The 14,050-nt window shown below is 42.9% G+C and overlaps 1 protein-coding gene across 1 annotated transcript in view; it reads right to left on the bottom strand.

The window, feature by feature from the left end:
• Window positions 1-526: 526 nt before the first annotated feature.
• ADAM10 (ADAM metallopeptidase domain 10) overlaps window positions 527-14,050 on the bottom strand; it is a 168,303-nt gene continuing 154,779 nt past the window's right edge. Inside the window, exons 15-16 of the mRNA XM_081105358.1 lie at window positions 2,764-2,890; window positions 527-764 (exon numbers count right to left, since the gene is read on the bottom strand). Of these exons, the coding sequence (XP_080961484.1) occupies window positions 670-764; window positions 2,764-2,890 (222 nt within the window). The 3' untranslated portion in view covers window positions 527-669. The remainder of the gene's footprint in view (window positions 765-2,763; window positions 2,891-14,050) is intronic.

Raw genomic sequence — 14,050 nt, 5'->3', positions numbered from 1 at the left:
AAATTGATTCTCATTTCAAAACTACCTGTGTAAAGCATTACAGAATCCTGGACCACTGAATACCACCATTCTGTTATCCTGAGTATGTCAATTAAACAGTAATTTTTCATTAAGAGCAGAAAAATTTTATAATACAAAGAAACATCCATATTGCAATTTCTGTTTACAATTGCACACAGAAGTACAGTGTACGTAAGAAATACATGTCTGATATAACAAGGTATGTACATTGGCAAGTGATGTCTCCAATGTTGAGGTGGTCGAGCCTCCTAGCCTTGACTGGCAGTTGAAAAATATATATATATATATATATTTCAATTTGTGATAAAAGTTTATAGAGAGCCAAGTTTGCCTGCATGTGAAGAAAATGCAGCAACGAAGAACAGGGAACACAGGGCACACAATAATATTCTAAGATTTTGTGCCATTAGGTTAAAAATATCTGTCCATAAGAAAACTGGGTTCCTTTCCCACCCCCCCACCCCCAAATTGGAATTTTCAGGCTTTAAAATTTAAGTAATTCCACCTGGTCTGAGGACATGATCTCTTGCCATTTTTTTCTTCAACTGTTATTTGTGAGGGTTTAGTTTGGGGATGACTTAATAGGTGTCTCTTTGGAGTGAAGTTTCCCATTGTAGGCACTAGGAAGAACCAAGGCAAAAGCTGCAGTTAACGTCTCATGTGTCCCATTTGATAACTCTCCCGGGGCCTCTGACGTGGGGGTTGTTGAATGGGCTGTGGAGGTCTCCTCCTTTTTAAAGTGCCTGCAAGTCACAAACAAAAGTAAGATAGATTTACTGTGAGCTTTATACTCTTTAAAAAGAAAGCTGCCATATCAATAAGAAAGGCTCTAGACTGGTACTATCCAATAGAAATATAATATAAGCCATATATGTAATTTTTAAATTTCAGTAGCTATAGTAAAAAGTAAAAACTAAATACATTGAGTATTTTTTATTCCACTGAATCCAATATAGCCAAAATATTATCATTTCAAGACATGATCAAGCCCTAGCTAGTTTGGCTCAGTGGATAGAGCGTCAGCCTGAGGCCTCAAGGGTCCCAGGTTCGGTTCCGGTCAAGGGCATGTACCTTGGTTGCGGGCACATCTCCAGTGGGGAGTGTGCAGGAGGCAGCTGATCGATGTTTCTCTCTCATCAATGTTTCTAACTCTCTCTACCTCTCCCTTCCTCTCTGTAAAAAACAATAAAATATATTTTTTAAAAAAAGACCTGATCGATAAAATAATGAAATATTTCATTTTTTTGTATACTAAGCCTTCAAAGTCTGATATGTCTTCTATATTTACAACACATCTCAATTGAGACTAGCCACTCTCAAGTGCTCAACAACCACAACTTTATAATAGACTAATGTGATTTCTGAGGACATGATTCATGACAAAGAAATTACTGAGTGTCTTTGAGCAAATGACTCAACCTCTCTGCAACTCTAATGCCTTGTCTGTAAAAACGGGAAAAATATCGAACTCATATAGTCTATATGTGAGGATGATATGATAGTGAATATAAAAATGCTTAACACTTTTTGTGAGGGTTCAGTAAATGGTGGAAAGGGTTTTGTGGGGTTTTTTAAGTTTTAAAGATAGAATTTGCTTAAAGTGAAATTAAGTACAAGAATTTTTCCAATAAATGATTATAATTGGAACTAAATTATAATTGGTAACTCATCTAAAAAGTGTTATGAGGCGCTTAGAAGTGCCTAAGAAACTGACAAAAATTCCAGAGGGCTAAACATTGTAAATTTATGAAAAGCAATGCTATAAAAATCAAATTTCCCGATTCCCACCAAGATACTATCCCAGCATGAATACTGAGCTCTCTTGCCCTAAGATAGGTAAATGCAGGAAAACAACTAAGGGAACATGGAGAACATTGTATGAAACCCCCTGTTTTAATCTGCTTTCTGTAGGGTAGTGAGTTGGCCTGAGGCAAGAGGCGTCAAGAGGAGTCTGTGGAAGGGAGAAGAGGCAACTGCTGTGCTTTAGCTCTGGTTCTCCTCTGGCATTGCCTTGGGACAATGTCTACCCAAAACCAACAGTGAACAGAGTGCTGGTCCAGGAGTCCGGAGGGCAGCATAAAGGTCACCAATACCTTGGGGAAGGTAAGGGAGAAATATATACGAACTAAATAACCTGGAGCAGTTGCTCCCTACCCTTTTCTTCTGTAAATCCCTGGAACTCATCTAAATCCTTCCTGAGGGAATGGGTGAAGACCAAACCTTAGGAATTATTTTCGGAGATGAAGAATGGTCATTAAGTGACTAAAAGCCTCCACCCTAAGACTCTTCCACTGACTGTATTTCCCCATAAGCATCATCCCTAGGGAAAATAAGCATATGTACCAGAAAATCGCTGATAAACATGAACATTAAAAACAATAACAGAAGCTCAGCTATTAGAACACAAGGACCAATAATCTAAAACAAAAACAAAAAATTTTAGAATATGAAAAGAAAACAAAAATTAAGAAAATAAGTGAATAAGTACCAAGCAAAAACAAAACTTTCTAGGGTCTAAATGTTTTTAGACACTCACATAGTCCGCCATTAGCTAGATTGGACTGATTAAAATAAAATAAAATAAAAAAACACTTAAAAATCAAGTAAATAATGCATCTAGTAATCCCATTCTCAGGGAGAAAGTGCTATAAAATCAGTTACTAAAGACTCATTCATAATTCAATTCTTCCTGCTGAATGGTTCTGTGTTATAAAAATACATACCTTGCTCAAATTGTCTTACCTGGAAGAGGTTTAGGAGGAGGCAACTTTGGATTACTACTTGGAGTATGAACACTGCATATCTTAATAAATCCAGCCATTAACATGATCAGGGCAATTCCCATTAGCAATACTGCCCACCAATTATCCTAGAAATAAATAGAGTTTCAATTTTAGAATATTTATCTATCCTAGAAATAAATAGAGTTTCAATTTTAGAATATTTATCTATACATATAAAAGCCTAAGTGACCATCCAACCGTTCTACCATCCAACGGTAGCTATGATGTGCAATGACCACCAGGGGGGCAGATGCTCCAACCAGTAGCTATGACGTGCACTAACCACCAGGGGGTAGACACTCAACACAGGAGCTGCCAAGCTGCGGTGACTTGGCAGCTGCGGTTCTCGGGTGACACACCCCAAAACCAGAGAGGAGGGAGCCCAATTTCAGGGTATGTCACCCAAGAACCACCCTCTTGCAATCTGGGACCCCTTGGGAAATGTCGGAGAGTTGGTTTCGGCCCGATCCCCACAGGCCAGGCCGAGGGACCCTACCGGTGCACAAATCCACGCACCAGGCCTCTTGTATTATATAAAATACAGAATAGAATATATTACACTTTAATTTTTAAAGAACATTTGTTGGTTGGAAGTTGTATAGATATCATGTATAAGCACATACATATTAATTTTTTAAGTATAAAAAAAGTATAAAGGAGAAAACAAAAATTACCCATGACTTCACTTCCTAAAGGAAATCACTCAATCCTATTTTCCTATCAGTCTTTTTTCCATATAGCTATGTCATACACATGGATAAACACAAAACTGGGGTCATCCTGGATATTGGTTATACTGTATTTTTCTATGGTGTTAATTATTTTCTGGTTTAAATATTTCCCCTTTTTTGGTCTACTACTCATATAGACTATGCTATGTTTGCTTTTATACGCTCCACTGACTTGAAGGTATATTACTTTAAATTCTACTACTGCACAGATTTTTATACTCTTTCCATTTTTTTCTACTCGTCAAAGTTAAGACTAAAGTTTTACCTTTTTTGAGGCTCCCTTTTCTTATTACTCTACTTCATTTGCAATTTGAGACCCAGTCTCTGTTGTAAAATTATTTTAATATGTCTTACTTTTCATTCTATTATGCATATATATCAGTGTCTGTTATATACACTGAGTGGCCAGATTATTATGACACCTGACGGTTGTAGGCAAATTAGCTATAATTTCGCGCTTAAGTGGCTAGCGGGCCAGACCATTATAAATAGGGAAGCGGTTGTTTACCACGACAGTAGAAGTGATTTATTTTCTGAAGATGTGGGTAAACAACGCGATTTAACAGCCTTTGAACGTGGGATATATTTGAACGTGAGTGGCCAGGTTATTATGGCCACCCATCAGTACTTCGTTGGGCTACTTTTTGCCTTCAATACTGCAGCAATTCTTCTTGGCATTGACTCCACGAGATGTTGAAAGGTGATGTGAGGAATCTGTCCATTTCTGTGAGATTTGATTGTTGTGGAACCAGCTGCCTGATGGCTCTTTTAACTTTGTCCCACAAATGCTCAATTGGATTGAGATCTGGTGATTGTGGGGGCCACCTAAGCAAGGTAAAGTCTCCCTCATGTTCTTGAAACCACTCCTGCACAATACGAGCACCGTGGCATGGCACTTTGTCTTGTTGAAAGAAGCCATCTCCACTGGGATAAGCCATCAACATGATAGAATGAACTTGATCAGCAACGATACTTATATGTTGTGCTATTCAGACGTTGTTCCACATGAATTAAAGGGCCCAAATCATGCCAGGAAAACATGCCCCAAACCATAACACTGCCCCCACCAGCTTGAAGGGTTATACTCATGCATGTGGGGTGCATGCTTTCATGCTGTTTCCGCCAAATTCTCACTCTGCCATCTGCATGCTGCAACTGGAAACGTGATTCATCGGACCACATGACTTTTTTCCAATGCTCAACTGTTCAATCCTTGTGTTCCTATGCGAATTGGAGATGTTTTATCTTGGTAACTGCAGACAGCAAAGATGTTCCAACAGGCCTTTGGCTTCCATATCCCATACGATGCAATTTATGGTTAATTTGCTTACAAACGTCAGGTGGTCATAATAATCTGGCCACTCACGTTCAAATATATCCCATGTTCAAAGGCTGTTAAATCGCATTGTTTACCCATATCTTCAGAAAAAAATCACTTCTACTGTCGTGGTAAACAACCTGCTTCCCTATTTATAATGGTCTGGCCCTCTAGCAACTTCAGCATGAAATTATAGCTAATTTGCCTACAGACGTCAGGTGGTCATAATAATCTGGCCACTCAGTATATATATGTATGTGTATGTATGTATGTATGTATGTATGTATAAATAAATAAATAAATAAATAAATAAATAAATATATATATGTGTGTGTGTGTGTGTGTGTGTGTGTGTGTGTATGTATGTATATATATATAAACTTATCTAAAGGTTAATGGTCTTTTTAATATGAAAAGTGGAGGATGTACATATTCTAGAAGCAGGCAAACTTTATTCAGTCTAAAAAGGGCCTAAAAATTTTACTTCTAATTTAAATCATATTAAACAAGTCAATTAGCTACACAAAGTAATAACCTTCAACGTTTGAAATAATTTATAGGAAAGTTACTGTTTCCATTCTTAATAAATTATAAGTCTATTTTGTAATTCAAAATATTCAGATTTTAACATAGCATGTACAAAATAGTCACAACTTTAAAACTATGAACTTTCACATTGGCTTAACACACACTGTTATAATACATATATAGTCATTGCTAATTATTACTAACTAGAGGCCTGGTGCATGAAAATTCATGCACTGAAGGGGGGTCCCTCAGCCCGGCCTGCCCCCTCTCACAGTCTGAGAGCCCTTAGGGGCAGGAGGCTACCCAGCAATCAGGGGAAGGCAACACCCCCATCACACCTCTGCTGCTGCCACTGCCGGCAGCACAAGCCTCGGGCAGCCCTGGCTACCTGAGCCTCGGGTGGCCCTGGGCAGCTGGGCAGCCACCATCCGAGGCTTGCCTGCGCCTCAGGCTGGCCCTGGGCGGCTGGGGGGCTGTGGGGCTGAGGGTGGGTCCGGCCACACCGTACGCCCAACCCCCTCCTGCTGGGCTGAAAGGACTGTGGGACTCCGGCGGTAGGCACAAGGAACAGCGGGTGGGTCTGGCCACATCATGTGCCTGCCATCCCCCCGGCAGGGCTAAAAGGACTGGGCGCCACCATCTTGTGGCTATGGGCGTCACCATCTTTGTGATGGTGTGATGGTCAATTTGCATATTCACTCTTTATTAGACAGGATAAAAATCTCACTTAAGAAGTTCTTTTTCTGAAGGATCACTTGTGCACTGCTGGTGGGAATGCAGACTGGTGCAGCCACTATGGAAGACAGTATGGAGTTTCCTTAAAAAACTGAAAATGGAACTCCCATTTGACCCTGTGATCCCACTTCTAGGAATATATCCCAAGAAACCAGAAACACCAATCAGAAAGGATATATGCACCCCTATGTTCATAGCAGCACAATTCACCATAGCTAAGATCTGGAAACAGCTTACGTGCCCATCAGTAGATGAATGGATTAGAAAACTGTGGTACATCTACACGATGGAATACTATGCTGCTGTAAAAAGGAAGGAACTCTTACCATTTGCAACGTCATGGATGGAACTGGAGAGCATTATGCTAAGTGAAATAAGCCAGTCAATGAAGGAAAAATACCACATGATCTCACTCATTCATGGATAATAGAGACCATTATAAACTTTTGAACAATAATAGATACAGAGGCAGAGCAGCCTCAAACAGATTGTCAAACTGCAGCAGGAAGGCAGGGGAGGGTTGGGGGGCAGGAGGTAGGGGGGTAAGAGATCAACTAAAGGACTTGTATGCATGCATATAAGCATAACCAATGGACATAAGACACTGGGGGATAGGGGAGGCTAGGGGACTGTCTAGGGCGGGGTGATAAAATGGACACATATGTAATACCCTTTGTAATACTTTAAGCAATAAAAAAAAATAAATAAATAAAAAAATAAAAAAATTAAAAAAAAAGAAGTTCTTTTTCTGATCTGGGGTCTTACAAACAGCCTATATCTTTATCCATCAGTAACAATGTAATTAAAGTAATAGAAACGAAAACAACAATGCATGCTGTCGCAAAATACCCAGGTCACTTTTCTGTATGTGAAAAGCCTTTCCTATATTTACATATTTTTAATTTGTTTAATTTTGAAGGAATCTCTAACTTATTGAAAAGTTGTAAGTATAACACAAAGAACTTTTTAAAAACTGGAACCATCTAAGAGAACATTGCTAGCATGATGCCCTGTTATACCTAAACATTTTAGCATATAGTTTCTACAATATTAGGGTGTTTTCCTAGATAACAACAACACAATCATCAATCAGGAAATTAGCAGAGATACATTACTACCACTTAAACCTCAGACCCCACTCAAGTTTCACCATTTGTCCTAATGCCATCAAATTCAGAATTACATGTTGCATTTAATCTCCTGCAATCTAGAAAAATCCCAGTCTTTCCTTGGTTTATATAATTTTGACACTTTGGAAGAGTATAGGCTAGTTATTTTGTATCAAAATGTCCTTCAATTTGGATTTCTCAAATGTTTCCTTATGATTAGATTCAGGTCATATACCTTTGGTAAGAATATCACAGAAGTGATGCTGTGTTCTTCTTACTGCATCCTATCAGTTGATACATGATTTGAATCTCATTATTAGTGATGTTAACTTGATCAGTTGACTGAAGTGTTATCTGGCAACTATCATAAAAATACTCTTTTATAGTCACTGAGTATTTTGTAGGAACATAATTTGGAACTATGTAAATATCCTGTTCTTCATCAAACTTTTAACTTATTCACTTATTTATTCCCTCATGCTTTCCTATTTTACACAATGGGTTATAATCCATTACTATGATTATTGTGTCTTTTGAACATGCCCCACAATTCTTTGGGCACTTTATTTTCTGACACAAAGCAAAAGTTCTAGGTTCATCTTGTTATTTCCCTGCCCCAGCCCTGGAATCAGCCATTTCTCTACCTCACCCTGGTTCCTTTTAGAACTGCCCCTCCTATGCAGACATCCTCCCCAAAGCATTTGTACTCTTATCCCAAGCTGGCTGCCCCTTAACAGGGCACCCTTCTCACCCTGCTAACACCGCATCCCATAGTGGTCTTCTTCCCCTTCCATCACTGCCCCACTCTGGTCAGGCTCCAACACCCTACTCTGTGCCACTGTAGCTCCCCCATCTGGTATGAATGCCTGCCTTGCCTGGCCTCACCTAATGGCTTTAGAAATGAACTGTTCAAGAAAAGAGAGCCTTAATGCTGAAAGATTTAGTTTTTTTTGTTTTTTTTTAAATATATATTTTTATTGATTTTTTACAGAGAGGAAGGGAGAGAGATAGAGAGTTAGAAACATCGATGAGAGAGAAACATCGATCAGCTGCCTCCTGCACATCTCCTACTGGGGATGTGCCCGCAACCCAGGTACATGCCCTTGACCGGAATCGAACCTGGGACCTTTCAGTCCGCAGGCCAATGCTCTATCCACTGAGCCAAACCGGTTTCGGCGAAAGATTTAGTTTTTTAAGAAAAGCTACAAATCTGAATTTTTATGTGAAATCTATTTTTAAATCCCAGCAACTCAAATTTTCTAAAAACAATATATACACCATTCAAGACATGTTTACACAGCTGAATCTGGCTTGGAAACCATAGTTTACAATCCACTTTTCTGAGCCATTTCTTGTATCCTACTGAGAGTGCCAGATAGTTTTTTTGGGTTTCTATAGAAAATAATTTTCAGCGAACTGTTCTCCCTATGAATCTTTAGGATGATATTCTCTTTCCCTTATTATATAAATTTTCTATAGTTTCCTGTTAGTTTTGGGGTTTTTTGCATTATTCATCCTCAAATAATAAATCCACTCTTTATCAGAAGTGAGGCCTGCCCTCAGCCTATCATGTGCTGACTGAGTTCTCTCTTCACTCTGCCTACTGTCACATGAAGAACTATAAGCACAGCTTCTGCCCTGTTCCCACCGTCCAGAAGCCTTCAAAGTGCGCTCTTTAATGAAGCAGGACTTTCTTCTACCTCCACTGTCTAGAATTCTGACACCCTGATCTAGTAAAATACATAAAGATCCAAAATCACCAGTGTGTATGTGCTCTTCCTTCTCTATACCAGTGATTCTCAACCATGGCTGCACATTAGAATCACCTGGAAAGTTTTTAAACCTCAGCTACCAGACCAAATCCCAGACCTAAATGGAGTAGGGAAGAGATTCTAACATCAGTAATTTTGTTACAGCTGCCCAGATGATTCCACTAAACTGAGAGCTACTGGTCTCTACCAAGGGTCAGCTAACTTTTTCTATAACGTTTCCCATCTGGAGATTCAATAAACCACAGATAGAAACAGTATTATTTTCAATCTACAGATTCAGAAGGCCAACTATATGCACTATTCTGTGTCACCTATATAATAAAGAGGTAATATGCAAATTGGTCCTAACAGCATCACAGTAACAACCAATTTGCATATTAACAGGCCAGCAGGAGGCTGCACATGCAGCAGAAGGGCTTTCTGTGCCCGGGAACCCGCAGCGGCGGGAGTCAGGCCTGGGTCCATCACCAGTTAGAAGGCATCTCAGGGTGAGGACCATCACCTCAGCCAGAGCTCAAGATGGTCACTTGGTCTGGCCCCTCCTCAGAGGCAGCCCCTTTCCTCCATGTTCACTGCAGAGGACAGACAGGGATGCCTAAGAGGCTAGGGCCATGGTGCCCCATCCCTACCCTGCCCCCCTGGCCTCCTTCACATGTGGCCCCCACGGAAGGGTATGTATAAGAGCCCTTCCTTGCTACCTCTCACCACTGTCTCCGGCCATCCCTCCGCACACAGACATACTGGCTTTCAAGGTTGCCCTACTTACTTCCTCTCACCCCCTTCCAGGGCCTCTGCTCTGCATAGGGCCTTTGGAATCCAGGGATCTGGGGTTTTACAGCAGAGCTGGGTTGGAAAAGGGTAAACAGCACCAAAGATGGTTGATATGGCCACTCACCTCTGCTTCAGCTTAACCAATTAGTTCAGCCTCAGAACGTGGCACTCAGAGGGGATCCCTACTTCCCCAGCAATGGCTCTAGGGTCTTAGCCCCAGTGCCAATCTCCTCTCCCCCTTGGCCCTCCCCACAGCTGGTGCTTGCTGCACCTCCATGTGCCTTACTTAACCACCCCTTTCTTTCTTGTTCCTACAAAGGAGGCTGCATCTTTGTATGTTATATTCATATAAACTTTGTAATGTTTCGGGGGGGGGGGGGGGAGAAACATTGACCAAGAGAATGCCGCAGTCAACATCCAGAGTCCGGCTCAGGAAAACGGAGAGAAGGAAGAATTCCATAAGTTGGCCAATGCCAAGATATTTCTGAGTGACTGCCTGGCGTGTGACAGCAGAGGAAGGAGTCCAAGTTTCTCAGCAGAACACCAAGGACTTCTTCCGTGTTCTGAACCTTTGCTTTGGTTTTCAGAATTCCCTGCTCCCCATCTGTTGGCTCTCTCCCTCTGAGGCGTGCTGTCGTCGTCACATGGGTGCAACTGGAATATTGTTTCTCGAGAGGATTGCCCCAATGTACGTATCCTTTTATCCAACGTTGAAAAAATCCCAAAGAATAAGAATGGAGACAGACTACTGTCCTTTAGGCTTAAAAAAACCCAGAAGTGTCCTGCAAAGAGCTGAGACTTGGTTCTGTCCATGCACCTCAGAGAGATTGGATGAGGAAATGGCCCGGTTTGGCCCTGACTTTACCCACTTATATTACTCTTGAAGGTGTCTTTGCAACAATGTGAATAAACTGCCACCTTTTGGAATAGGGGCTCATACGAAAGTCTGCATTCCCAACTTTTCTTGAAAACAGATCTGTGTTCTGCTGCTGTGGCCACCATCCTGAGACTAGGTCCTGTCGCTGGGAATCAGGAGGCACTGGAATGGAGGCCGTCCCTCCCCCATGCCCTTTTACATTCAGGGATTGAGCTGAACTCACTTTGGGGGAGGCCTGGCAAGGGTGGCAGGTGTCACAGATAGAAGGATAGAGAATGGAGAGGCGGACACCATGCTGGTCCTGCCCTGGGTGGGGTCAGGCAGACGAAGGCCAGCCAGCCCGCCCCACAATTGGGTGAGATGGAGTTCTCTGTGTCCACCTCTCACCCGTGGGCCCAGCCACTCCCCTCAGCTTCGGGCAGCCCTCTGTGTTCCATGACAGCACGCTCTGCCCTCGCATGCTGCTCGCCCTAAATGAGAAGAAAGAGAGCTCTTGGCCCACAGACAACTACACAAAAAGATAGGGCTCACAGTTGGCGAGTGCAGTGGCGGTGGCTGGAGCCTCTCCTGCCTCCATGGCAGCGCTAATGAACAGCGAGCTCAGTGGTAAGGAGCAGCAAGTAGACTGGCGGTAAGGAATGAGGGGTCCCAGACTGCAAGAAGGATTTCCAACTGTTGGCTTAGGCCCTTTGGCTTAGGACTGTGAGAGGGTACAGGCTGGGCTCAGGGACAGCCCCTCCCTGCCCCCAGTGCACGAATTTTGTGCACCAGGCTTCTAGTTTTAAATAAGGAGTTTGAGCATCCCCAAATCTTGGTATCTGTTGGGGGTCCTGGAACCAATCCCCCATGGACACTGAGGGATGACCGTATTTACAAAAACAGGGAGCAGATCAGATATGACCCCTGGGCCATCATTTGTCAACCCCTGTTCTACAGCCACATACAATACATTAGTTGAATGGCTACCATTCAACACTACTAGCACCTCAGTTCTATCTTTCTATCCTACTAGTTGCCTGAGAGTTTTGGAGGCGGCCATGAGTACCTAATTGGCTGTAGAAAGAAAAGTCCTATGATTGGGAAGAGCTGCTCAAATAATCGGCATTCACATGGTAAAGAAATGGTTCCCATCTCTGAGTAGATCTAAGAATTACCTCATATGTTTATTAACATACTAGAGGCCCGTTGCACGAAGATTCGTGCAACAGGCCTTCTTTCCCCTGGCTGCCAGCACCAGTTTTCCTCTGGCACCCGGGACCCAGACCATCACTCTGACCACCGCCTTACATCTCCGCTCTGGACACAGTCTTTGCTGTGGCTGGAGTCTTCAGTCTCCGGCCAGAGCTGCTCCTGTAGCTCCTTCCGCCCCCCACCCTCTCCCTCATAGCTTGATCCCTGCTTCGCCTGCAGACCTTGCCGACGGGTTCCTGGGTCCCAGGGGGCCGCCTTGCCTGCGGCCTGGCTTTCTGATCACAATCACGGGTGGCAGGCAAGGTGGCTCCTGGGTCCCGGGGGGCCGCCTTGCCTGCGGCCTGGCTTTCCAGCAGCTCCTGGGGTCGCACACGGGGGCCTGGATGGTGGCTCCCGGTGTCTCGCCCTGCCTGCAGTATGCAAATTAGCCGCCATCCTTGTTGGTGGTTAATTTGCATATCGCGCTGATCAGCCAATGACGATGGTAGCAAAGGTATGGTTAATTACCATGTTTATCTATTATTAGATAGGACTAGAGGCCCAGTATACAAAGTCATGCACAGGTGGGGTCCGGTCAGCCCACCCCAATTGGGGCCACTCAGGACGGGCCAGGGGAGGGGGGGGGGGGCCTGTAGGCCTGCGGCCCCTCCTCCCAGCCGGCCCTGCCCCCTGGTCAAACTCTCAGTCGAAGGGGTCAATTTGCATATTAGCCTTTTATTATATAGGATAAGATTACTGGGGTGCGAGTGGCCAGGGAGAGGTCAATGGGGTGAAAAGGAAACTCAACTCATGTAATACTTTTAACAAGAATTTAAATGAAAAAAAAAAAATTATTGAGCCACAACCCTACAAATCCCAATTCAGCTGTTCTGGTTGGTGGAGGGCCTAACCAACTACATTTTAAACAAGCACACTAGTGATTAGGATGTAGATCAGTGTAGATACACTGGTATTGTGGTACGGGACCATTCTGAACAATGCAAGTTTAGCATCCCTGGTCCTCATCCATCAAATCCTAGTAGAACCCTCAGTTACTTTTTTTTTAAATGTTTTTATTGGTTGAGAGAGAGAGAGTGAGAGAGAGAGAGAGAGAGAGAGAGAGAGAGAGAGAGAGAGACATTGATGAGAGAGAACCATTGATCAGCTGCCTCCTGCACACTACCTACCAGGGGCATGTGCCCTGATTGGGAATCAAATTGGCAACCTCTCGGTGCATGGGATGATGTCCAATCAACTGAGATCAGCCAGGGCGTCCTCTCAGTTACTTTGACAATTATGTACATTTCCAAATATTCTCGGAGGCAGTATCACCACTAATGTGATCCAATCCATAGGCATAAAGGGTCAAGGGTCTTCCCACTATTTTCAGGCTGATGAGCTATTTCTGTAATGGAAGATGCACTTCTATTCCTAATGTTCATTTTATTCTCTAACACATTTTCATCCTTCCAGTCTTCCCTGCTCAAAACCTCTTCTACCTGGTCATCAGTATTACAACTACCTAAAAAAATGGAATTGACTATGTCACTCCTCTATGTAAAACCCTATTTAAAATCTTCCCTCTCCAAAATAGACCAGTGGGAGAAAGAAAAAAAAACAAAAACTTGAGTGCGTGCGCGCGCACACACACACACACACACACACACGATTCATATATATATATATATATGTATATGTATGTATATATATATATATATATATGTATATATATGTATATGTATGTATATGTATATATACAAACACACACACACACACACATACACACACACACATATCCTATCTAATAAAAGAGAAAGATGGTAATTGGCGTACGACCGCTACCCTTCCCATTGGCTAATCAGGGAGATATGCAAATTAACTGCCAGCCAAGATGGCGGCCGGCAGCTAGGCAGCTGATGCGAACAGGAAGGCTTGCTTGCCTCAGTGACAGAGGACTCCAACGTTCCCCGCCTGACTTGCCGGCCTCTCAGCTGCAACTAAACCCCAGAAACCTGCTTTACTCAGCCGGGCTTCAGCCAGCCGGACCACAACATTGTATCAAATACAGACGGTAAACAAAGGCCAGAAACCTGTTTTCAGCAGCCAAGGCCTCAGAGCTAAAGCTGGCCCAGAATAAAAAAAAAAAAAGAAAAATGGAGCGGTTGGGAGCTTCAGTCACCCGTCAGCCTGAAAACGGCCCTCAGCCCCTCAGCCAGACTGGCCAGGACCCCAGTG

Source organism: Myotis nattereri (genome assembly GCF_964212035.1).
Source record: "Myotis nattereri genome assembly, chromosome: 1".
Lineage (NCBI taxonomy): Eukaryota > Metazoa > Chordata > Mammalia > Chiroptera > Vespertilionidae > Myotis > Myotis nattereri.
This window is presented reverse-complemented; position numbering and strand designations above follow the sequence as displayed.